Source organism: Papio anubis, chromosome 3 (assembly GCF_008728515.1).
Source record: "Papio anubis isolate 15944 chromosome 3, Panubis1.0, whole genome shotgun sequence".
Taxonomy (NCBI): domain Eukaryota; kingdom Metazoa; phylum Chordata; class Mammalia; order Primates; family Cercopithecidae; genus Papio; species Papio anubis.
In genome coordinates, this window is record NC_044978.1 from 93,439,598 (window position 1) to 93,463,904 (window position 24,307).

The 24,307-nt window shown below is 34.7% G+C and overlaps 1 protein-coding gene across 1 annotated transcript in view; it reads right to left on the reverse strand.

The window, feature by feature from the left end:
- GABRA4 (gamma-aminobutyric acid type A receptor alpha4 subunit) overlaps positions 1-24,307 on the reverse strand; it is a 61,036-nt gene that overhangs the window by 19,997 nt on the left and 16,732 nt on the right. Inside the window, exon 6 of the mRNA XM_031664417.1 lies at positions 21,871-22,130. Within this exon, the coding sequence (XP_031520277.1) occupies positions 21,871-22,130 (260 nt within the window). The remainder of the gene's footprint in view (positions 1-21,870; positions 22,131-24,307) is intronic.

Here is a 24,307-nt window from a genome sequence, read left to right on the forward strand (position 1 = left end):
TTTTCTTCCTTTCCTTCTCACTTCCCTCACAGTGCTTCTTGAGAATACCTTAAAAATAAATTGCTTGCACACATCCTTGCAACAGAGTCTGCTCTGAGAGAAACCCAAATTAAAACACCTGGACTCTCGCCAGGATGTCTTAGTTTAGTTCTAGAAATGTGAGCTATATTCCCTTGCTTCTGGTTCTTTGCACATTCTCTTCTCACTGTCTTCTCTCCTCCATCTTCTTTACCTCCCTTTTATAATTTCCAAGATAGTATCGAAATATTGCTTCCTTTGAAAGGTTTAATCTGACACCCCACCACCCTCATCAAATCTTACACCATATAAACTCAAATCAGGACCACTGAATCTTCACACCACATCCCAATGCTTTTTCCTAGCCTAGCATTTAGCATGCTTGTGTGAGTGCCCCTCCAGACTGTGAATTTCTTTAAGGGCCTCAACAGTGTCTTACTGTTTTCCTTTCCCTACCAACTAGTGCAGTACCAAACACCAGAAAGTATTCAATGAATGTAAGTCAAATGAATTCGATGACAAATAAATGATGAGTAAACAGCATTAAAATAAATCAACAACAAAATCATTCTCTCTTGTACACTCAAAACAGCAGAAATAAGTTTCACACAATGTGTTTAGGAAATAAGTAGTTGGCAGAGCTATAAAGCCAAAAGCAGTACATTTAAATCCACTTGAAAACCAGATGACAGTCTTTTATTCTACCCAGATTATACTTCCTGGGCCACTGTGGTAGTTAATGGACTGTTTAAAGAGTCAGTCCTGGAATATTAACTGATAACCAAAATGAAATGCTTTTCTTCTCCTGTCTCATACATCTGCCTGTTGGAAAGTATGCCTGAATGACTGCTACTAAGTAGGAAAGAGTCAATCCTACATCAACCTGCACCTTTCTCTTGCCCTTTGAGGCTACACAGGAAAGACATGAAGCTCATGGGCACCAACCTGCCTCTCCCAGAGCAAAGGGATGAGAAATATGAGCCTGTTCTTCAAACTGCTTGGAACATGTAGCCAATGGCTGTGATAGCTTGTTTAACAAGGACTGGTTTTTTCCTCTCAATCATAGTTCTAAAGCTATCGTTTATTGAAAAGCTGATTTTTAAAGCACACACTAGAACAGCTTTTCTGTACAGCTGCAATGCTATTTAAATCTTCCATGAATATCTCCACAAACCCAAGAAAATTCTAAACTGAAATACTGCTCTTAGAGAGGACATAGTAAAATAAGACCCTATAGGAGGAAAATTCAGGAAGTGAAATCTGGTTGTCAATTTTAATACTGAATTATAAAATCAGGCATATAGCTTCCACTCTTCTGAGCTAAAAGATCACCTAAAATCACTATTTGAAAAAGTAGCCTACAGGCTTTTTGTGGGGACGTTGGTAGATACTAGCAATCTGCCTCAAAGTCATTCCTTAATAGTCTCCAGGAATGTAAATAAATGCCTCACCTTTTTCTTGGAAGAGACTGGAAAGTAGATGAAGAACAAGCAGTCAAAGCAATACTTTAAAGACACTAAACAAATCAGTGAGAGGTAACATCGTCCTTAGGAAGAGCTGACTGTTGAACCCAAATTTCTGCTCCACAATAAAACCTCAAGTTCTTAACTCCAGCACTATTTTGGGGGAAAAAATCTCTATAGGCCACTGGTGATCCTGGCAAGACTGATGTGATGCTTTAATCTCATGTAACTGGCCATATCATTCTCCTGCTGTGACCAAGCAGTCTCACTGCAACCCTTTAGGCTGCATTTGCAGCATTTTAAAATGTTGATACTTCTTTGAATTTCATCAAAGTGGAAACTGATAGATTCTAGCCAGCTATATTGCAACATTCATTTATTTCATTTAAGACATTCAATTTCCATCAAATGACCTATCCAATGAAATTAGATAGAGCTTGAGTCACTATTATAAATATTTTGGAGCCATTTACTTGGAGACTGTTGATAAAAACAGCACTTTTTGGTTAGTCATTTGGGAAACCCAAGAAAGGTTTCCCAAATAACTAACCAAAGAAAGAGCATTATGAAAATTGTTTTGTGTTCCATCAATTATTGTGTAGCCCTATGGTTCATGTCTGCTAACACTTAGTTCCCAATATAATAGAGACTCCAGTGTGGAGCTAAGTCACTGCTTGTTAAATTATTGATTCACTTCAAATAAAGAAATGTCACAACATTCTGTGGATAGGAAAGGATGATTATAAGACATAAGGAGTCTATACAGCCTTGATACCTAGTACAACGCCTGGCACAAATTAGGCTCTTAACAAATATCTGTTGAATGAATAGATAAATAAATGTGCATAAGTTGAGAATCTGATGTTTATGAAACACTAAGCACTGGTGCATTGAAAGTTCCACACAAATTTCTTAAGTCATCTTTTGAACACAAAGCAAGAATAAAAGTGCAGCAGATCCAAAAATAATTGGATCTAATTCATGTTCTAAAGCATTGTGGAATTAATAAATAAAAATTTAATGCCATTTTGAGTTCTCGTTATGCCGTGGAAGCCTGCTGGTCTCTTGGTTTTAAAATACTTTTCCAGAATACTAAAATCAGAACTCTTTTTCTCATGTTGTTCTTTCCTTTGTTTCCATAGGAAACAGTGACTTCCAGGCATCCAAGATGACACAACATAGATTGCCAAATTGCATGCCACCCTGCAGTTGCCAAGGAGATAATGTATGTCATTCCTACAAATAACATGTTGCTCATGCCTTCATTTCCTTTATCTAGCTTTTTAAGATATTCTTTGCCTGAACTGAATTCTGATAATGTTCACTGTGAACTGATGGAAACATTCCTTTTTAAAAAATTTGTTTACCCCATTCCCCCAAGGCACTTGATCACATCACACACGCCGTCTGTGGAAGGTCTGGGCATATTTTATGCCGATTTTGGAACCAGTGATTCAGCAGTTTTCACTGAAAAAAATAAATGCATCCTGAATTCTGTCTGCCTGCGTTCTAAGTAAAGGTCCAATTAAATCCACACCTGGCACTAACATATTCCAGTTTAAAATGGCCTACCACAAAAGCAGCTGCACTTAGTTAAATTTATAGGGGAAGGAAGAGGAGGAAAGCAGGAAGGAAGGAAAGAGGGGAAAGAAGGATAGAAAGAAGAAAGGGCGCAAAAAAGGAAGGAAGGAAGGAAGTAAAACTGGAAGAAAAGAAGAGAAACATATTTATTGAGCACCTGCAGCATTCCAGATTAGACATCTGTAAGATGAACAAACAGAATAAGAAAAATTCAAGATCTTGGCTGACATCATCCCACTAGCAAGAGGCAGAGTCATTCTTTGAACTTGGTTGTATCTGACTTAAAAGCATGTGTTTCCCAGTTAATCTTTTGTGCTGCATAATAAATCTCCCCGAAACATAGTGGCTTAAAGCAACAACAATCATTTTAATTTTATCTCTCAAGGGTTTGGAGGCTGGCTGGACTCAGGTAAGCAGCATTCTCTTGGAGTCTGTCACATGGTTTCAATCAGAAGGGCTGGGTTGGAATCACCCTGAAGATGTCCTCACTCCCAGGCCTGGCGGTTGAGGCTGGGGCTGTCAGCCAGAATACCTTACAGTATATGTAAATAATAGCCACAAATGAATTACTGTATCCTTTTACATACTCCACTTTGGGCTGCATTCTTTTTATTTTAATTTATCAACTACTGTCAATACATCAAGAGGCTTTTGGCCAATGTCTTTATTTTCTCAACATCCTAAAATTTTTCTAATAGTGAACCTGGTAGACCTACACCTTGAACCCCATCCACGTGATCTGAAACAGTCATAAAGCCTCCACTGAACATCCAATCTGTGTGCTACCTTGAAAATAATCAGATTTGTTTATCCTTTGGAAACCTATTAAACTTTATCATAAATAAAGAGACCTTCTACTAGAAGAGAGGATATTAATGATAAAGAAGTATCATGGAGGAAACACAGTAATCTGATTGTGGGGAGCATTCAGACTAGGGAAGAATATTATGGTGGGCTAGTAAAAAAAGAAGCAAATTATGTCTCATTGCTTGCATTGCTGAGAGTAGATGATTGTGCTCACTCTACTGTGCTGGGAGATTGGCCTGAAAGAAACATATATAATATTTTATTTCATGTAGCTATTTCTGAGATGAACAACTCTGTAATGAATTAGGCTGCACTACACAGTAATAAATTTGGTCTAACAAGCAGATTACCATTACCTCAAACGATAGCAGTGTTCTACCCTGAATGTAACACTTGGATTCATACTGTCTCACCCCAGTAAAAGTCCAGCATGTATTTTCATTCAGGCCAACAAATATGATGAAACATTAAGGTATCTTTGATGACTGCTTTGCAAAATAGACCTAAAAATGGAAGCACTTAGGTAATGCACACGCTAGATCCCAGCAGGTGGAATAAAGGACATCTTATTCAGGATTTCTCTTCTCACTTTCATATTTGTGATTTTATCCTACATGCTTCAGCCCCAAATTTTACTCCTTTCCATATACTTCTTTTCCTAAATGAGGACTATAGTCCGGTAGCAAAATCTCTGAGAGTAAAGCAGCAGTGTTTAAAGACAGTATTTGGCCGTCTTACATTATAGAACAATTGGCTTATACCTTGCACAGACGTTGCAGTGTAACAGACTTGAGATCCTTTTTGTCCCTCAATTTTATGTTCTTTGAAGCTAAGAAACTTCATAGTGCTATAATTTCTAAAACCATGAGTAGCTAGTGCACTTACTGGCTACAAAATGACTGGACAGTAAGTTAACTGCAGTCAAAAATTATCACACGTTCTTATGGGATTCTAAAATCCTTTATTGATTGTAATATTAACTTTTAAGCCCATTATAGTATGTATATTACAGTCATATATAGCTAGATTACTATTTGGAAACATTTAAATTAAATACTTTAGCAAATATTCACTGCTAGAAGACCATCTTTTACATTTGGTCCCTTGTTAGGGTGATTACCTAATCTATTGGTCAAGCAAGGACATTTTTGTCCAGAACAAATGCTAATCTGGGTATTTAGCATTTAATAATTTTTATTATTTTAATTTAATCTAAAGCATTTTAATTTAATCTGGGTACCTCATCTGGGTAGGCGACAAGGACAATAGTCATAAACTCCAGCAATTGCAGGCAAATAAGCACAAGATTAAACTATCCATTGTAGATTAATTGGAAAAAAAAAGTCATTTGCTAGGAATTTGAAGATTACATTGGAATAAAATCTGTATATTTCATTGAAAAAAGTTTTAAAAATTTCCATATTTTATCTCAATAATATGTTGGCATACTTCTTTGAAACATTTGTAGTAATGAATTTTATAAAATATATTTGACTATGATGCAAGGGATATTACCTATGGCAAATGTGCAAAAACGAATGATCTATTGAATTTTGAAATACGAATGCAATTCATAAGAAACACTGTGGGAAAATAAGTATAAAGAAAAAGAAATTAGATATTGAAAGCTACTCAAGGAGAGATTCACTTTTTTTAATTAACCAAAAACAAATAGGATTCACCATATAAAAATCTCATTCTATTTTTGTGAATTGCTTGGGGATGCTAAAATAACTTTCTGTCAGCAGATCAGGTCTCCATTGACCAAGATCTATTTCAGTCCCAAAATGTATTCTTGTTCTATGGATAATAGGTAACCTCCTTGGTGCCATTTTTAGACCAGCCCGTTGGCAAACAGCAGAAAGCATGTTAACATTTTTCAGGATCAGCTAAGGCTTTAGCAAAGTGGGTTTCTTGCTTGCAGAAGCAGTGATAGTGAGCTAAGCACAAGAGAGAGCGCCTGTTGAAGCTCAGAATCTATACAAGCATAAACTGCTTCAAGTCAAAATAAAACAAAGCAAATAAACCAACAAAACAATCCTACTGAGACCATTAAGATGCCCAGAGAGCACGTGCCCCCATTAGACCCAGGCACACAGAGTATAGCTCCAAGGTTTTGATACTCTCAGCTCAGCTGAAATCTCTGTCTTCAAAACAAATAAGCTAAGAAATTTAAAAATGCAAATCACTATCATAATTCATGACAAATTCTTATTAATTACCTCTTTTGCTGTTAAAAACAGGCAACTAATAAGGGAATTTTATGTCAGAGCTAGGCCTCATCTTTACTTCAAAAGATAATTTTCCACCTCTTTAAAAGCCATTTTTGTCTAGCAAACTGTCATTTTCTAATGGTTCGACCTAAGAAAATCTGGTTTTTCTCAAAACAAATCTCAGGCTCATTTCTTCATGGAAGGAGCAGCAGGTGAAAGTTAAGTGCCTAACCCAGGCTTCCACTTACCATTGCTCTCCCTCATTTTTTTAAGCTAATGATATTCTCTAAAAAATATCATTACTATATGCTTGTCCAGCTCTTGTTTACTCTCCAGGGAAGCAAGAAGCTTCAAGCCCCAAAGAAAATCTCTTTTTCACTCCTTTCAAGCAAGATATCCTTATCAGAGCTCTTCCAACCAAACTAGCACTCAGAAGAGTATCTGATTATTATTAGAACAAGCGAGTAATAGATTCCTTCCTTCACAAACAGCCAGAAAACCTATACTGGTGCCCCAGGTATCTCTGACCAGGAGAGTTGAGCATGACTCTAACTTTCTATTTCATATTTATCTGCACTGGAAGACAGAGATAACCCACATAATAAAACTAAGGCTCAGAGGAAAAGTCAGTGGAATACAGGAATAGTACTTTCTTCATATGGGTGAGTTCCAAAGAAATTAGGTCGTTTGTGGTTAAGAAAGAGTAACACAAATTTCCTTCAGTTATCCAAAACCTATATGTGAGTCTCAAAAAGCAAATCAACAATGTCATATGGGTTTGTGGGACTTTTTACTGTTATTATGTTATCTAACCAGTTAATATTAATCATGTTTTATATATTATTGAATATATGCTATGTAATTATAATTAATATTTTACAGAGACTACATTGTATTCATAGTCTTTCATTTGTTGACTCAATCAACAAATATTGGGTGCCAGGCCCTGTACTAAATATTGATCTTCAAGCTCATACTCTTCAAAACACTTTTCAAATAAATCCGCCCAATAGACTAAACCCATATGTCCTAATAGTTTGTTACCCTGGAGACAGTAATAGTCCCACTTTGTATTTAAAGAGTTGACTTTCTGCTTTTTGAACACACAGAGTCCTTGCCACTCTTTGCCAATTTCTCTTTGGAAATGTCAATCCCAATCCCCAAGTGCCAGGGGCCTAGACAAAGAGAAAACGCAGATGTGCTAAATGGTGCAGCTTCTTCCTCTATAGCTTCTTTTCCTAACATTAATATATATATTTAATAAAATAATAGGAAAATTGTTATATATATATATATATATATTTCAAGAGATGTCTTGATATTCACATTAAACTGACTGGACTTAGAAAAACCTTTTAGGGAGGCAAAAACAGAGTGCCCACATGCCTACTGCTTCTGTGAAACCCCTGAGAATGGCCTTCTCTCTGACTAGGAAGCCTAAAGCTGTTTACAATTAGCCAACAAAAAGCGATTAAAAATATTTACTTTTTAAAAGCTTGTTTTAGCCAACCCACCCTCAAAAGAGAGACAGAGAGTCTGAGAGAGAAGAAAAGTTTAGTGGCCTACATTGTTTGGGATTCGTGAGACTAGAGAGCATAAAGAAATCTCCATACTGGTCATCGATATGAAGATATCAGAGTTATAAAAATTGAGCTCAAAGTTCAAGAGCTATAGACTGAGGGAGAAGGAATAGAGTCTTACAGAATAACTAAGAAGTTGAAAATTCAGGATTATTAATCGTGGCAGCAAAAGACAGTTTGGGAAAGTACATGATGTATTAGTCAAGTAAAGAATCTAGGAAGCTAAAAAATCCTGTAACATCTGAAATACTAGAAAATATTACGAAAAGCGTGCCATGTCACACAATCTGAGTGAAAAGTGTCCTCTTTCTAAAGTTGTTGAAAAATTGATCAAAATATATAAAAATTTTCTTTTACCAAAGATGTTTTTCATACATAATATACTCTAATTCATTTAAGTGAAATAAAATAAGTCATACCCAAACTGATGTTTCTTGAAACTTCTAAATCATCTGAGGCTGAGCAAAAAGCTGGAGATTTAGTGATGTATATTATGTTGTGGGAAAATTAGGTCCTCAAAATAGCAAAAGAGAAAATTGGCAGCTTAGTCAAATACACCAGAAGGAATGAATAATCTTACTCAGTAGCTTAGAGATGAGAACTTGGTGGAAAATATAACTAAATGTTGAGGAAAGTTGTTTAAAGCAGTTGTATATTTTTGAAGCTGATTTTTTTCCATTCTAAAAAGAAGTGCTGGCCCACTCACATTGCAATATAAATGGAAAAAAAAGATTATAAAATAAATAAAATATTGAAGTACCAGAAAAAAACCTTTTAATAACAAAATTTCACCAATGGAAATGTGTAGTTTTTTCATATATTGCTATTACCAGCAACCATGTCTATATCTCAGTTATATGAGGAATGAAATCAACCAGTTAGGCATTTCTTGAGCACCTGGCTATGTGTTAGGAAATATGCGCTGGGAAGTGATGGAGTAAATGGAGAAGTAATAACAATTCCAATAATATAGTAATTGTTTATAAATTATATAGCAATTCTAGAATGTTTCTTAAGCTAGACCATAAACATTACAAACTGACTCACGATATACATAATAAGGAGCTGGCTTATCCTTGCTACTCTCCTTTATCTGCTGACGATCAATAAAATACACCCCACCACCAGTCTGAGTTCTGCCATCATCCCCCACTCCCTAAGGCTCCGCATGCTTCTTTGTAGTGTCCAAATACAATGTCTGTTCCTCTGGATTATTTATATCACTATACACTGTCTCCTGATGTATTATTTCAGGGCAAAAACTACCTCTAAAACTTCTTGCAAATTTTTCTCCCATTTAAACCAACGTATGTTGTAAATAAATATTGTTAATTGAATATGTTGATGCACATAAAATAGATTATTTCAAATAAAAAACAATGGTAATATATTCTAAAGTTTTCTAAATGTTTAAAATGTCACAAAATGTTGGGAAAAGTGTGGATTAGTTAGTCTACAGTTTGTTAAAATAACTGTGCAAAATTAATTGGTAATTTTTAGAGTTGACAAAATCCGCATGTATCTTATGAAGAGTAGATGATTTCAAGCATGTGATTAATTTTCTCTGACCGCTTTCTATGTAAACCAAAACACTGACTAAGGGATATGGCTTGTATACAAATGGGATAGAGTTTCAAAGTATGGCTTACACTTCTAACAATGTAAACATTAAGACAATCTTCAGAAAAATTGTGGATAGTTGGGGAGTGAGTATGTGGCCAGGGACACAGCAGAGTTCAGCAGTGGTTGTGATGGGTTGTAATTGAGGGACAACAGTCTGTAGTGGCTGTGAACCTACACTTTGGATCCAGACCCCTGAGTTTAAATCTGGTCTCTGTTACTTAAAAACTGTGTAATTCTGGGCAATCACTTAGACCTTTCTGTGCCTCAATTTTCTCATCTGTAAAAAGTATTGCTGTGAAGACTATATGAATATATATGAAATGCTTAAAATATTATCCAGCAAGTAATAAGCACAGTATAATTGATGTTTTTATTGCTGTTGGAGCAGTATAGATTTCTGCTGTAGAGGTGAGCATGAAATAACCTGAATATTTAATTTGATCTGACTCAGTGACCCCAGAAAGAACCATCCTTCCTCTAATCAGCTCTTCATATATCAGTCGTACTAAAGTAAGCACTTGTTAAAAAGTGCAAAGCGACCGGGCATGGTGACTCATGCCTGTAATCCCAGCACTTTGGGAGGCCGAGGCTGGTGGATCACCTGAGGTCAGGAGTTCGAGACCAGCCAGGCCAATGTGGTGAAACCCTGTCTCTACTAAAAATACAAAACAAATTAGCTGGGCGTTGTGAAGAGCATCTGTAATCCCAGTTACTTGGGAAGCTGAGGCAGGAGAATCGCTTGAACCCAGGAGGTGGAGGTTGCAGTCAGTCAAGATCGTGCCATTGCACTCCAGCCTGAGCAACAATAGTGAAACTTCGTCAAAAAAAAAAAACAAAAAAAAAAAAAACAAAAAAAAAAAACCACAGTGCAAAGCAAACTTGCATTAGTTACAAAGAATGGATGGGTTTGTACTAACACAGACATTTTTAATTAGATGTGAATTTAGATATAATCTTGCCTAACTTCATCATTTAACAGATGGAGAAATGGAAACCTAAGTATTAGGTTGTGTGATCAAAGCTACACTACACTGGAGAACTGAGAGTAGAGACAAAATCCCTTAATGCCTGCCTGCAGTTATTTCTAGGTGAGAGGCAGCACCATGAATCTGAAACCTTCCAGCTTTCTGATGCCAAACAGACAAGGCTCAAATCCAAGTCTACCATTTACTACACATATGATTTAGGCAACTTACCAAAATACCAAGGCTCAGTTTGCACAACCATAAGATTATGTGTATAACAACATAACAACACATGGCAGAATTTGTTATAAAGATTAGAGATAATTCATGTAAAGCAACTAGCACAGTATGTAGTACATAGTAGGTACTCAATAAATGATGATGGTGATGATGATGATGATGACATGCTATTCTCTAAATTCTATACTAAATACATTTCACAGCTTCTTCATTTGACATGCTATTTACAAACACAGAACACATGAAAATAAATGAACAAATATACTATTAATCTATATCATCTATATTTATACCACATACACACACATACACACCCTACTGTATTAAACTATGTTGCCTTACTCCCTCCTTGAACACCAGTTAATATATATAGCCTTCTTAATGCAGCACTAAATTTATGGCATTTCCTCTTAAGGAAAAGGAAAAAACCTAAATATTCAATTTTGATGCTAAAGTTGGCATTTTTCTTTCCATGTGACATTATTGCCAATAATTACCAAAATATGCAAAATATTGGTTCAATAAACTACTAAAATCTATTTATTCTTCCCTTTGCCATTTTGAATAGTGATACTTAATTTGTTACGTTTTTGCATTTCAAAGAGTAATTTGAAGCTCAACTCTGCTACAATTTATTATTACCCCTTCTACCTCTCCTTCACAGCATTTTGAAGGTTTGTCACTATTTACTTTAGATTGTTGAATGCCTATCCTCCCTACCACCCTCATATCTATGAAAGAAGGAGCACAGTATTCCCAACATACTGACACTTGCTAGGTAGTTCATAAATATAACAGGTTCCCAGTATGTAATTGAATATAAAGGTCTGTATTTCAGGAGACAGGTTTAAGGTGACAGTAAAAATTTGACAGTAAGTTCACTCTACTATAAACATACTTGAATTCTAAAACTAATACTCAGACCATACTTTTATATAGTAAATACAGCCACTAACAAGATTAATAGCCTTTCTCTCTTATGAGGCTAAGTTCCTAGGTTTTGTCTTGAATCCTCAGTGCTTTGCAGGGTGACTGCATAATAGTTGCCTGGTAAACATTTGTTATCTGACTAGCTGAGATCTGCTCTAATGCTTAGCATATCATTTCTCTACATATGAAAAATAAACAAACTAACATAAAAAAACATGGCTGGAGATGAAACATAGTTCTAATATTTTGGGGACTGAAAACATAGAGTTTAGTAATTGTGCATTAAACAATCACTCATTGCCTAAAGAACATTACTAACAACAGAACATTCTGTACTTAAAAGAGGTATGAGTTTGAGGAGATACTTATTTAAATAAAATTTAAAGAATGTCACTAAACTCCTGTCATAAACACACCTAAATGTCAGATGAATTGTCAGTACTGCCTCACGTACTTTTTCAAACTACCATAAACAAAGTTTGAAAATGAAAGAAATAAGGACAAATGAATAAAATAAGGTTTGTTGCATGTTAGCTTCAAGTATTTAAAGAACAGCATTTTTAAGAGGAATTTTAAGAATGATTGAAGTGAAAATCTGAAACTGACCTAGTTTATATACCCTTTAGGAATGGAATGAAGCTTGTATATTATGGTAGCCAACTACTCTTTCCTCACAATGCACAGCTGTATGCATAGATTTGCCGAGGCTCTTTGTTTTTCCTTTTTTTTTTGTTCCGCAAAGTGTCCTTCTCAGTTCTCTAATGCTGCCCATTAGCCAAGTCCAACTGCTGAAAATGTGTCTCAGAATGCTAAGAATGAGTATTTGCTGTCCTAAATGGTCACAGAAACCCTCCTGTGGCTCACTATTTAACATCTATCTACCTTATGCTCACATTTATTTCAGGTAAAAAAAAAAATGCAATCACAGACACATTTTTTTAAAACTGGGGACAAATATATTGGGTTTTAAAAGTATCATATTTCTTATTGTCAGATTTCTATGATTGGTTCATAACCAACCAATAAACAACTGTAATTTTTAAGCACTATGCTATGTGCTGTATGGGAAAATAAGTGTGCTATATGAAGTCATAATTCATTTTATTAACGAGCTCGCCATATCACTAAATAAATACAGTAATCACATAGGAAACAATTTAAGTAAAATACCACAGGATATTACAAAGTGATAAATGAGATCATGCATATTTTATTTAAGATTCCTAAAGAAATAAAAAGTAATAATCACAGATACTATTTACTAGGCACTAAGTACTGTACTGGGTACTTTATGGAATTACACAACTTAATCCTTATTATAAGCCTTTCCAGTAGATAATATTATTACCCCCACTTTAAGGATCTGAATACTTAAGACCATATCCTCAAGATGCTAGAGCTTGGTCAGAATGAGCCCCAAAAAGAAAATAAGGCTACAGTTTGACTTTGAAGGATAAATACAAAAAATAATTATCATTAAGAGTACTTGAATTATTACTTATACATTCTTTTTTTACATAATCTTTTTCTTAAAGACTCTAAGCAGAGAAAATAGCTCTTTAATTTTGCAAATAGAATTGTAAGAATCTATGGACTTTAAAATTGAAAAGTCCGGGAAGACTAGTTATGGTTAAAATGGAAATAAAGAGAAATAGAAGTTAGGTAGATTGGAAAGGAAATGCATACAATAGAGAATTTTGCACTTGAACTTTGAAAAAAGAAAGTCGTTATTGTGGGAAAGGACAAGTTGTCCTGCTATGGAAGTCTCCGCTTATCTAAACTTGAATTAATTTGCTTCTTCATTAAATGTGCTTCATCTCTCTTCCCTATCCTAGTGATTGATGCCACCACCATCTATCTCAGCCTCCATTTCCCTCACCCAATATATCCAATCAGTCATTAAGTCTTGAGGCTTAAAAGCATGAGGCTTTCTGTCTCAACCCTGCCACTTACTAGATAGGTGACCTTGGGAAGATTATTTGATCTTTAACGAGTAATTTACTCAACGGTAAAAACATGGATAAAAATAGAACATATTTTATAAGTTGCTAGAATTCAATTATACACTAAATGTAAAAGTTTTTATTACTGGTACATAGAAAGCATTCAGAATATTAAGCTATTATTTATAGAAATATGAACAAAATATTCTATATTGGGCTTATTATCTTCTGACTTCATATATACATGCATCATATGTATATGTATATATTTTTATATATCTACAATACATATAATTTAATGTCTACTCTTAATAGAGATATCAAAAATTAAATATTAAATGCCATAGAATGGTATTTAAGAAAAAGAGCTCTGCATTCAGAGCCAAATTAATTTCAATATTAGGTTTACCATTTTCTATCTGTGTTATATTGAATATATCACCTAACAACTGCAAACCTCAGTCTCTTCATCTGTAAAATAGTTATTGTGAGCTTGAAATTGAGTAATACACGTAAAGCACATTATATAATACCTGATACAATTAATGTTAGCCATCTCATTATATCACTGATTTTTTCATAAGATACAGCATGCATACATTAATGCATAATTTGTGACTGGACAAGAACTAAAAAATATATGATTGAAACGATTTTTAAAAATATCATTTCATTAAGAAAGCTTTCTTTTTTGTTCTATAATTGCTTATTTTTCAAATTATTCTATTAATCCAAATCACTTGCATCCGTGAGACAGTAGGTAGTCTAAGAAGTAGTTAAGAATGTGAAAGGAAAGAACCTCAACTCAAACTAGAACAGGGGCAAATGCAGCGTCAAGGTAATAATGAGCAGAAACGGAACAGCTGGTTTGCCTTCTAAGACACCCAAAGACATACTCAAGCTACCCATAGCTGCTTTTAGATTCCGCCAATTGCCCTTTTCTCCTTGCTTCATGAATATTTCATGAACTATTCCATTTCCCAAAGAACCAAAATGATCACCATAAGCCTGTGCCAGGTTATCAACAACAGTCCATAGGTCACATATAGTGACAATGGATCAAACTACTAGTGAGTTACCCAAAGGGCTACTGAAATACCAAATGTCGTGTAGACTCTAAAGACAATTTAAAGTGAAGAGTTCAAACAAATTTTAAGCAAAGGCAGTATCATTTGAATAAGTAAATAGCTTTACCAGTTGGAACACATATTTGAATAAGCAAATTTCAGCTTCCTGATTGAAATCTCTACTGAAATTCAAAACTTGTAAGATTCTTAGAATAAATATTTCTTTCTAGTTGTAACATTTTGCTCTTAACATACTTTTTCCTTCTTGATTTCTTTCTTCTTATTTCTCTTTCTCTCTCTGTCCTTTAATTTTAATGTGTTCTTAATCTTTAAAGTAGTACTTGATACTGAAGGCATTTGATGACAAGTGATACTGTAAAACCAGCTGCACTCTGGCAGGAATCTAGAATCAGGAGAATGGGTGGGCCAACCCATTAATCACTGTCTTTAGACCACAGATATTCTTCAAGTAAACCACTGTGGAGATCTAAGTCGTTACACATACATAGTCACACATTGTGGAAGATACGAAGTATATAATGCATATTTTGACTAGATTTATTTTAAAGTCTTTCCCAATGCTTAAATGGTATAATCCTATGTTCTTCACAACCAAATTTGATCTTCTTGACCTTGGATGTGCCATTTACACATAGCATGTGGATCATGCTGAAAAAGGAGTTACTAAATCAGAATGAACTTAGCCAATGGAATGAGCTCAACCAACCATTTACTGTAATGGCAATTGCTGTAATCAGGAAGTATGTTTCAGGGAGCCCATGGAAGATTAACAGTTCTCTTTCCATCTTTGGAAATTCAGCAGAATAGTTTTATTGTGATTAAGTAGTACTTTGAAGTGTTTAGAATATTCCATGATAGCACTAGTACAATGAGTCTCATCACTTTGCAAAAAAGAAAAAAAAGAAAAGAAAACTATATCAATTCACTATAACACAAAAATTATATATATATGTGTGCGTGTGTGTGTGTGTGTGTGTGCATGTGTGTCTCCAAAACTGGAATACTTAGACCTACAGCAATCCCGGCATTGCGGAGTGTTAATAGCTATATGAGACAGTCAATATATTTTATAATTTCAAATTTATTAGAAAATCACAAATTGAAATACTCTGTTTTAAAACTTAAAGTTAACTACTAGTGATATACAAATATGACATAACTTCCAAAGTACATGAAGAAAGAAAGAATAAGGAAAATTTTAGTGATACAAATATAATAGGAAAATTAATATTAAGAATTATAAAAAAAAGTACTAAAATCAGACCAAATAGAATTTAAGGAAAAATCATCATATGAGAATAAACAATAAGTTTATTTTATTATTAGATGCCTGGAATGATATAGAAATAAAGTAGTAATCTGTCTTAACATGTTGCATATCACAACATTAAAATGTATAAAATAAAAATAATTAAAATGCAAAAAATTAACATGATCTCATAATATCAGTGGCAGAATTTTTTAAATATTTCTTGGTATTTTAAAAATCAAGATAATAAATATGTTAAACAGTCGAAATAATACTTTAAGTAAAATTGTTTTAATAATTAAAAATTAACTTTTTTCAATTTGGCATCAAGTATTTGTAAGTTTTTAGCATAGCTCGGGGCACAGTAAAAATATCTGTAACATTCAAATCGGTATAGGTAATATTTCTGTACATATGCAATACTACTAAAAATTATTGATGAAGTCTTTGAAAATCCCATTTGAAAATATTATCTCCAAATAATTCTTAGTTCACAGATAAAAGTAGCAACATAATTATAGAACATTTAGCAAATAATTATAATAATATTACATATTTAAAGGTATGAATTATGGCCAAAGCTGTTTGCAAAGGAAATCTTATTGCAATACGAAAAATTTATTATTAAATAAAACACAGTGAAAATAAATTAATAAGAGGCGAAATCAAGGAGCTAGAAAAGGAGTAACAAAACTAACTTGCAGAAAGATGGAATTCAAATATAATCATGACTCAATAATTAGAAAATAGAAACAATCTGATCTTTGACAAACCTGACAAAAACAAGAAATGGGGAAAGGATTCCCTATTTAATAAATGATGCTGGGAAAACTGGCTAGTCATAAGTAGAAAGCTGAAACTGGATCCCTTCCTTACGCCTTATACAAAAATTAATTCAAGATGGATTAGAGACTTAAATGTTAGACCTAAAACCATAAAAACCCTAGAAGAAAACCTAGGCAAAACCATTCAGGACATAGGCATGGGCAAGGACTTCATGTCTAAAACACCAAAAGCAATGGCAACAAAAGCTAAAATTGACAAATAGGATCTAGTTAAACTAAAGAGCCTCTGCATAGCAAAAGAAACCACCATCAGAGTGAACAGGCAACCTACAGAATGGGAGAAAATTTTTGCAATCTACTTATCTGACAAAGGGCTAATATCCAGAACCTACAAAGAACTCAAACAAATTTACAAGAATAAAACAAACAACCCCATCAAAAAGTGGGTAAGGGATATGAACAGACACTTCTCAAAAGAAGACATTTATGCAGCCAACAGACACATGAAAAAATGCTCATCATCACTGGCCATCAGAGAAATGCAAATCAAAACCGCAATGAGACACCATCTCACACCAGTTAGAATGGCGATCATTAAAAAGTCAGGAAACAACAGGTGCTGGGGAGGATGTGGAGAAATAGGAACACTTTTACACTGTTGGTAGGACTGTAAACTAGTTCAACCATTGTGGAAAACGGTGTGGTGATTCCTCAAGGATCTAGAACTAGAAATATCATTTGAGCCAGCTATCCCATTACTGGGTATATACCCAAAGGGTTATAAATCATGCTGCTATAAAGACACATGCACACATATGTTTATTGTGGCATTATTCACAATAGCAAAGACTTGGAACCAACCCAAATGTCCATCAATGACAGACTGGATTAAGAAAATGTGGCACATATATACCATGGAATACTATGCAGCCATTAAAAAGGATGAGTTCATGTCCTTTGCAGGGACATGGATGCAGCTGGAAATCATCATTTTCAGCAAACTATCGCAAGAACACAAAACCAAACACTGCATGTTCTCGCTTATAGGTGGGAATTGAACAATGAGAACACTTGGACACAGGAAGGGGAACATCACATATGCGGCCTATTGTGGGGTGGGGGGAGGGGGGAGGGATAGCATTAGGAGAGATACCTAATGTAAATGATGAGTTAATGGGTGCAGCATACCAACATGGCACGTGTAAACATATGTAACAAACCTGCACGGTGTGCACATGTACCCTAGAACTTAAAGTATAATAATAATAAAAATAGAAAATAGAAACAACGAAATAAATAAATAAATTCAAGACTCCAGTTTTTGAAAGATTCCATAAAAAGAATCTTCTATCAAGGCTTCAATACACCAAGGCAAAGCAAAATAAAACAACAAGCATAGAGGGTACAAGTTTACCTATGGAGAATGGGAAAGAAAATAAAACTGCATATTCAATCAGTACTTTTTAAACTAATAAATAGTATGTGAAATTCATTCTGATGATTTTCAAAATCATGATGAAATTGATTCATTTAGAGGAAAATATAAACTATCTAGACTTACTTAGTGGAAAGATATTGTTTTTTCACCTGCACACATGCCACTCTTAAAGGGTCCAGTGCCCTGTAGGAGCAGAGCTATAAATTGCAGGACCCTGACCAGTTAATTCCCACCAGGATGAACACCTAACCTAATTTCTTCAGCTGGCATCTGAGAATGGAATCCCATCCTCCTCCCGCACTTCCTGTCCCCTTTAGTGCTTTACTATTATCATAGCCCTATCACCATCTAACACATCACCTGTTTTGTTATTTATGTTTTTTAATATTGTCTGCCTCCTCTCCCTTGCCCCACACAAGTAAATGTAAGCTCCATCTGGCAGGATATTTGTTTTATGGTACACTATCTACTCACAGACTCTAAACAGGAAATCTGGCACAAAGTTGGCACTAAATGTATATTTGTTGAATGAGTAAATAGATCAATTAATGAATGAATAAGGGACTGACCTGTGATCAATAGAGAATAAAGCTGATGATTTATACATGTGTTGATTTGGGTGTATGCAAACAAAGGGAGTCTTAGACTACTGTTTGTGGCAAACGCCATAGACTGTGTATAAGTGACCACAGGCATTTGTCTGCTGGTTCAAAAAAGAAGCTGAGTAGAGCAATAGTGAGAGAGAAAGAGAGAGAACGAAACAGGGGACTAGCAGAGGAAGAAGAAGAGGAAAGAGAGTGAAAGGGGCGCTGCTTGTTTGCTTCTACATTTTTATGAAGATCTTACTATTTTTGTACAGTTGGACTCCATGAAGAAAAAGACACTTTTTAATTGTTTGTTTTTTTAAATCACAGACTCATAGATGTGTCAAATGTAAAATACAATAGCTCTTACTGGGCTTTCCACATCTTCTTAGATCTATCCCTTTAGGTCAAGAATTCCTAATTTTGAATGTACATTTACTACAACTATTTATCTTCTTGCTTATTGTTTTGTTTTCTTCTTTAATACACAGGTACAGGCCCCACCCTGCCCCATGGGGTAGTTCTAATGTGTGGCCATGTTAAGAGCTGCTGCTTTAAAGACTCCACAAGAAAACTATTAGAACAGATAAACAAATACAGTAAAGTTGCAGATACAAAATTAATATACAAAAATCAGCAGCATTTTTGTATGTCAACAGTTAACAATCTGAAAAAGGTATAAAAAAGTATTCCTATTTACCATAGCCACACATAAAATTAAATACCTAGGAATTAACTTCACCAAAGAAATGAAAGATATCTATAATGAAAATTAGAAAACACTGATGAAAGAAATTGAAGAGGACACCAAAAAATTGAAAAATATTTTATGTTCATGGATTGGAAGAGTCAGTATTAATAAAATTTCCATACTACCAAAAGCAATCTACAAGTTCAGTGCAATCCCTATCAAAATACCAAAGATGTTCTTCACATAAATAGCAAAAACAATCCTAAGATGTATATGGAACCACAAAAGACCCAGAATAGCCAGAGCTATCCTAAGCACAAAGAGTGAAACTGGAGGAATCACATTACCTGATTTCAAATTATACTACAAACCTATAGTAATCAAAACAACATGGTACTGGAATAAAAACAGACACATAGATAAATGAAACAGAATAGAGAACCCAGAAACAAATCCACACACCTACAGCAAACCCATTTTCAACACAGGAGCCAAAAGTATACACTGGGAAAAAGACAGTCTCTTCAAAAAATGGTGCTGGGAAAACTGTATATTCATATGCAGAAGAATGAAAATAGACCCCTATCTCTTGCCATATACAAAAATCAAATCAAAATGAATTAAGACCACCTCAAACCATTAAACTACTACAAGAAAACATTCAGGGAAATCTCTAGGATGTTGATCTGGGCAAAAATTTCTTGAGTAGTACCTTAGAAGCATAGGCAACCAAAACAACAATGGACAGAAGGGATCACATCAAGTTAAAAAGCTTCTGCACAGCAAAGTATACAATTAACAAAGTGAAGAGACAACTCAGATTGGAAGAAAATATTTGCAAACTACTCATCTGACAAAGGATTAAGAATCAGAATATATAAAGAGGTCAAACAACTGAATAGGAAAAAATTTGATAATCCAATCAAAAATGGGCAAAGATTTGAATAGATAATATGGCCTGGCTGTGTTCTCAGCCAAATCTCAACTTGAATTGTATCTCCCAGAATGCCCACCTGTTGTGGGAAAGACGCAGGGGGAAGTAATTGAATCATGGGGGACAGTCTTTCCTATGCTGTTCTTGTGATAGTGAATAAGTCTCACGAGATCTGATGGGTTTATCATGGGTTTCCACTTTTGCTTCTTCCTCATTTTTCTCTTACCATCACCATGTATGAAGTGCCTTCCACCTCCCACCATGATTCTGAGGCCTCCCCAGCCATGTGAGACTATAAGTCCAATTAAATCTCTTTTTGTTCCCAGTTTTGGGTATGTCTTTATCAGCAGTGTGAAAATGGACTAATACAATAGACATTTCTCAAAATAAGTCATGGAAACTGTAAACAGGTATATGAAAAGGTACTGAACATCACTGATCATCAGAGAAATGCAAATCAAAACTACAATGATGCATCATTTCACCCCAGGTAAAATAGCTTATATCCAAAAGACAGGCAATAGCAAATGCTGGAGAGGATGTGGAGAAAAGGGAACATGTGTACGCTGTTGGTGGGAAGATAAATTAGTACAACCACTATGGAGAACAGCTGAAGGGTCCTCAAAAAACTAAAAATAGAGCTACCACATGATTCAGCAATTCTACTACTGGGTGTATACCCAAAAGAAAGGAAATCAGTATATCAGAGAGATATCTGCACTCCTATGTTTGTTTCAGGTCTGTCTACAATAGCTAAGATTTGGAAGCAACCTAAGTGTCTATAAACTGATAAATGATTAGAGAAAATGTGGTACATATATACAGTGAATGATTATTCAGCCATAAAAAAGAATGAGATCCAGTCATTTGCTACAACATGGATGAAAATGGAGATCATTATCTTAAGTGAAATAACCCAGGCACAGAAAGATAAACCTTGCATGTTCTCACTTATTTGTGGGATCTAAAAATCAAAACAATTGAACTCATGAACATAGAGGGTAAAATGATGGTACTAGAGACTAGGAAGGGTAGTGGGAGTTTGGTGGGGGGAAGATAGGGATGATTAATGGGTACAAAGTAATAGAATGAATAAGACCTACTATTTGATAGCACAACACGGCAACTACAGCCAATAATAACTTAATTGTACATTTTGAAATAACTTAAAGAATGTAATTGGACTGTTTGTAACTCAAAGAATAAATGCTTGAAGAAATGTCTATCCCATTTTCCATGATGCGGTTATTTCACATTGCATGCCTGTATCAAAGCATCTCAGGTACGTCGTAAATATATGCATCTATTATGTAGTCACAAAAATTAAACATAAGCAAAATTTTTAAAGAAACAAACAAAAACTAACTGCTGCTTTGCTTTGCACCATGAACTCTATTAGAATGTTTTCTCAACTCACTTACAGATGTTCACAGGTTCCTCCTAATAGTATACATGAGATTTTGCCCTTTTCTGTAGAAAAATAAAACATGTAACTCCGAAAGAAACTTTCAAACAATTAGCTTCGCCTACATCTAGCTCTGTCACAGCTGTTTACTTTTTAAGCTTTTAATCACCAACATAAAGTTTAAGCTCATACAGTTACTTTTATATTTTTCTGGATTTTTAAATGACTTACAAGTTGATATCAGGATTTTTAAGTCCTCCGTTTGTTCTCCTGACAACATAAATTTGATCAGGAAGCTAAAATCTTAAACTAAAGGCGGATTAAGTCAAGTACCTGCAGAGGAGCTTCAGGATGCTTCTCTCTCTGCACTGGAGCAGCGGGAACTTCCTGAGGGGGCTTTGATGTCTTCCTTTTGGCTTTTTCCATTTGGATATTGGTGAAATAGTTGACAGCAGCAAACTCGATAAGGGCCGAAAATACAAAAGCAAAGCAGACAGCTATGAACCAATCCATGGCAGTAGCATAGGACACTTTGGGCAAAGAATGTCGTGCACTGATGCTTAGTGTGGTCATGGTGAGGACAGTTGTTATTCCTTCAAAGCAAAAGAGCAGAGAGACAAAACACCTTACCATAATTTATATTTAAAAAACCACTGCCACCAACAACAGAAACCTAGAAAATCAGGTGGGATAAGGTTAACAAAACTTACAATAACTCAAACAAAACCATCTTTGATGGAGAATTGGAATCTTAGTGGTTCAATAAAATTAGCACAGGATTTGGAGTGAGAGAAAGATATGGTTCTAATCCTAGTTTTTCTAATAATTGCTTAATAAGTCTTGCGTTGAATTTGGATAATTCTTTGGTCTTTATTTGATACCTACCGATTGGGTTTTCTATAAAGGTTAAAAGCGTGTAAGGCACCTAGCGCACAGTGGGATGATACTGGAAACTATGCCAACACACCCACCAGACTCAACAGACACACACCTATCAGGAAGAGTAACTCATTGAAGCGCTGACTCTCAGCTACGAATGGGAAGTGAGGAACACTGTCCTCCTAAATTGGAGCATCAGAATTTCTGGAGTCAAGCATGGACCACTGCTATTAAGAACCACTGCCAGAAAAGGCATAAATTATACATAGGTCTTTCTTATCTTTAAACATTATCTATTGAATTAAAATACTAAATTTACTAGTTGTGCAGAAGCCTCATATATATAAAACAATAAAGTTATATTACTGGACGAATAGATTTCCAGAGCAATTTGGCATTATAAATATTGGACCTATACTACCCATCAGTTCACAGCTGGCTGGATTTGCAAAAAGAACAGAAGTACTTCTCCTCCATCAATAGTCTTCTGAAGCACCACATCCAGGAATGCTTTTTCCTTAGCTTGGAAAAAAAGTCAGTTTCCACTCTTAGTAGAAAAATTCTCCTTGCCACTGGTACTATAGAGTAACACGTTATTTAAGAATGCTAATATTTGGGCACTTGTCCATTTCTGCATGTATATATGTCTGTCTAACCCATATTATACAGTTAAGTCTGGAAATTTTTGCGAGGATTTACTACATCCATTTAAACTGATTCTACATAACGACTAGGATAGCTCCTGAAGTTGACACACAACATGTTTGGGGATGGGGATGATGATAATAATAGAACAATGATGTTGAAGGCATTTAAACTGCATATTCCAATACCAATCCCCAGCTGAAAGGCAAATAATGCATGTTCAACCAAAGAGATAATGAGTCCAGTGGAATATTGAAGGAATAAAACATTTTGACTTGGGGAAAATAATAGGTCTCCTCAATTCAGAATTTTGTTGTATTCTGCCTACTACTATTCCTTAACTGATACATGTGTGTAACCCTCATTTCCACAGCTTTATTAACCATAGTCTTCTTGGGGGCAGACAAGTCTAAGGTTGCTTCAGGTTTATATTTCACATAGTGCTAGGCACAAGATAAATCCACGGAAATAAAAACTCATTTTTCCACTTCCTCACCAATCCATTTTCTCTGAAATCCAGTCTCTTCTAAATCTTCAATGCTTAGAACATGAAAAATTGGAGCAACTGTGCATGAGCTACACAGCATTTATAAAGATCTGAGACCCCACACAGAGAAAGAAACTTGAGAATTTGGTTGTATTCCCTTTTAAAAATATTTTGTGACATTGTTAGCATTCTTATTAGTCTAAAATAGATTATAAAATGAATTTATTCAAATATATAAATATCTAAATATCTGTAAAAATGCTATATTGTGAATTTATTGGATTTTATTTCAGAAAGAGACCTTGGAACATTTAGGCCTTCATTTTGAATCTCAGAAAAGTGGCACCATTCCCATGTTGGCTGTGAGATATATGAAGAAACAATAAAATAACTGAAAATTTTTAGCTACGTTTGAGGATAGATTAAAATGTTTTTCTTGTTCATAACAATTTAAATTTAATGGAGTATTAAGAATTCAAAAAAGTTCTATAACTTTCTCAGATATGTAAGCAATATTTTTCCTCTAATGTCATAGAAACAATGCTAAAAGCAGTTAGAATAAAATATGAACAGTACAGTATAAATAATAATACTACTCAGTACTCAGAAAATTCTACAGAGACCATACTGTGATAACCAAAAAAGATACTCAAATTCAAATATAAGCAACTTAAGATTCCCTATGTCACTTTGAACTATTTTTTTTTTTTGTAATAGGACTATTTTTCTTGGTGATCAGAAGTAGTGGTCTTTATCTTC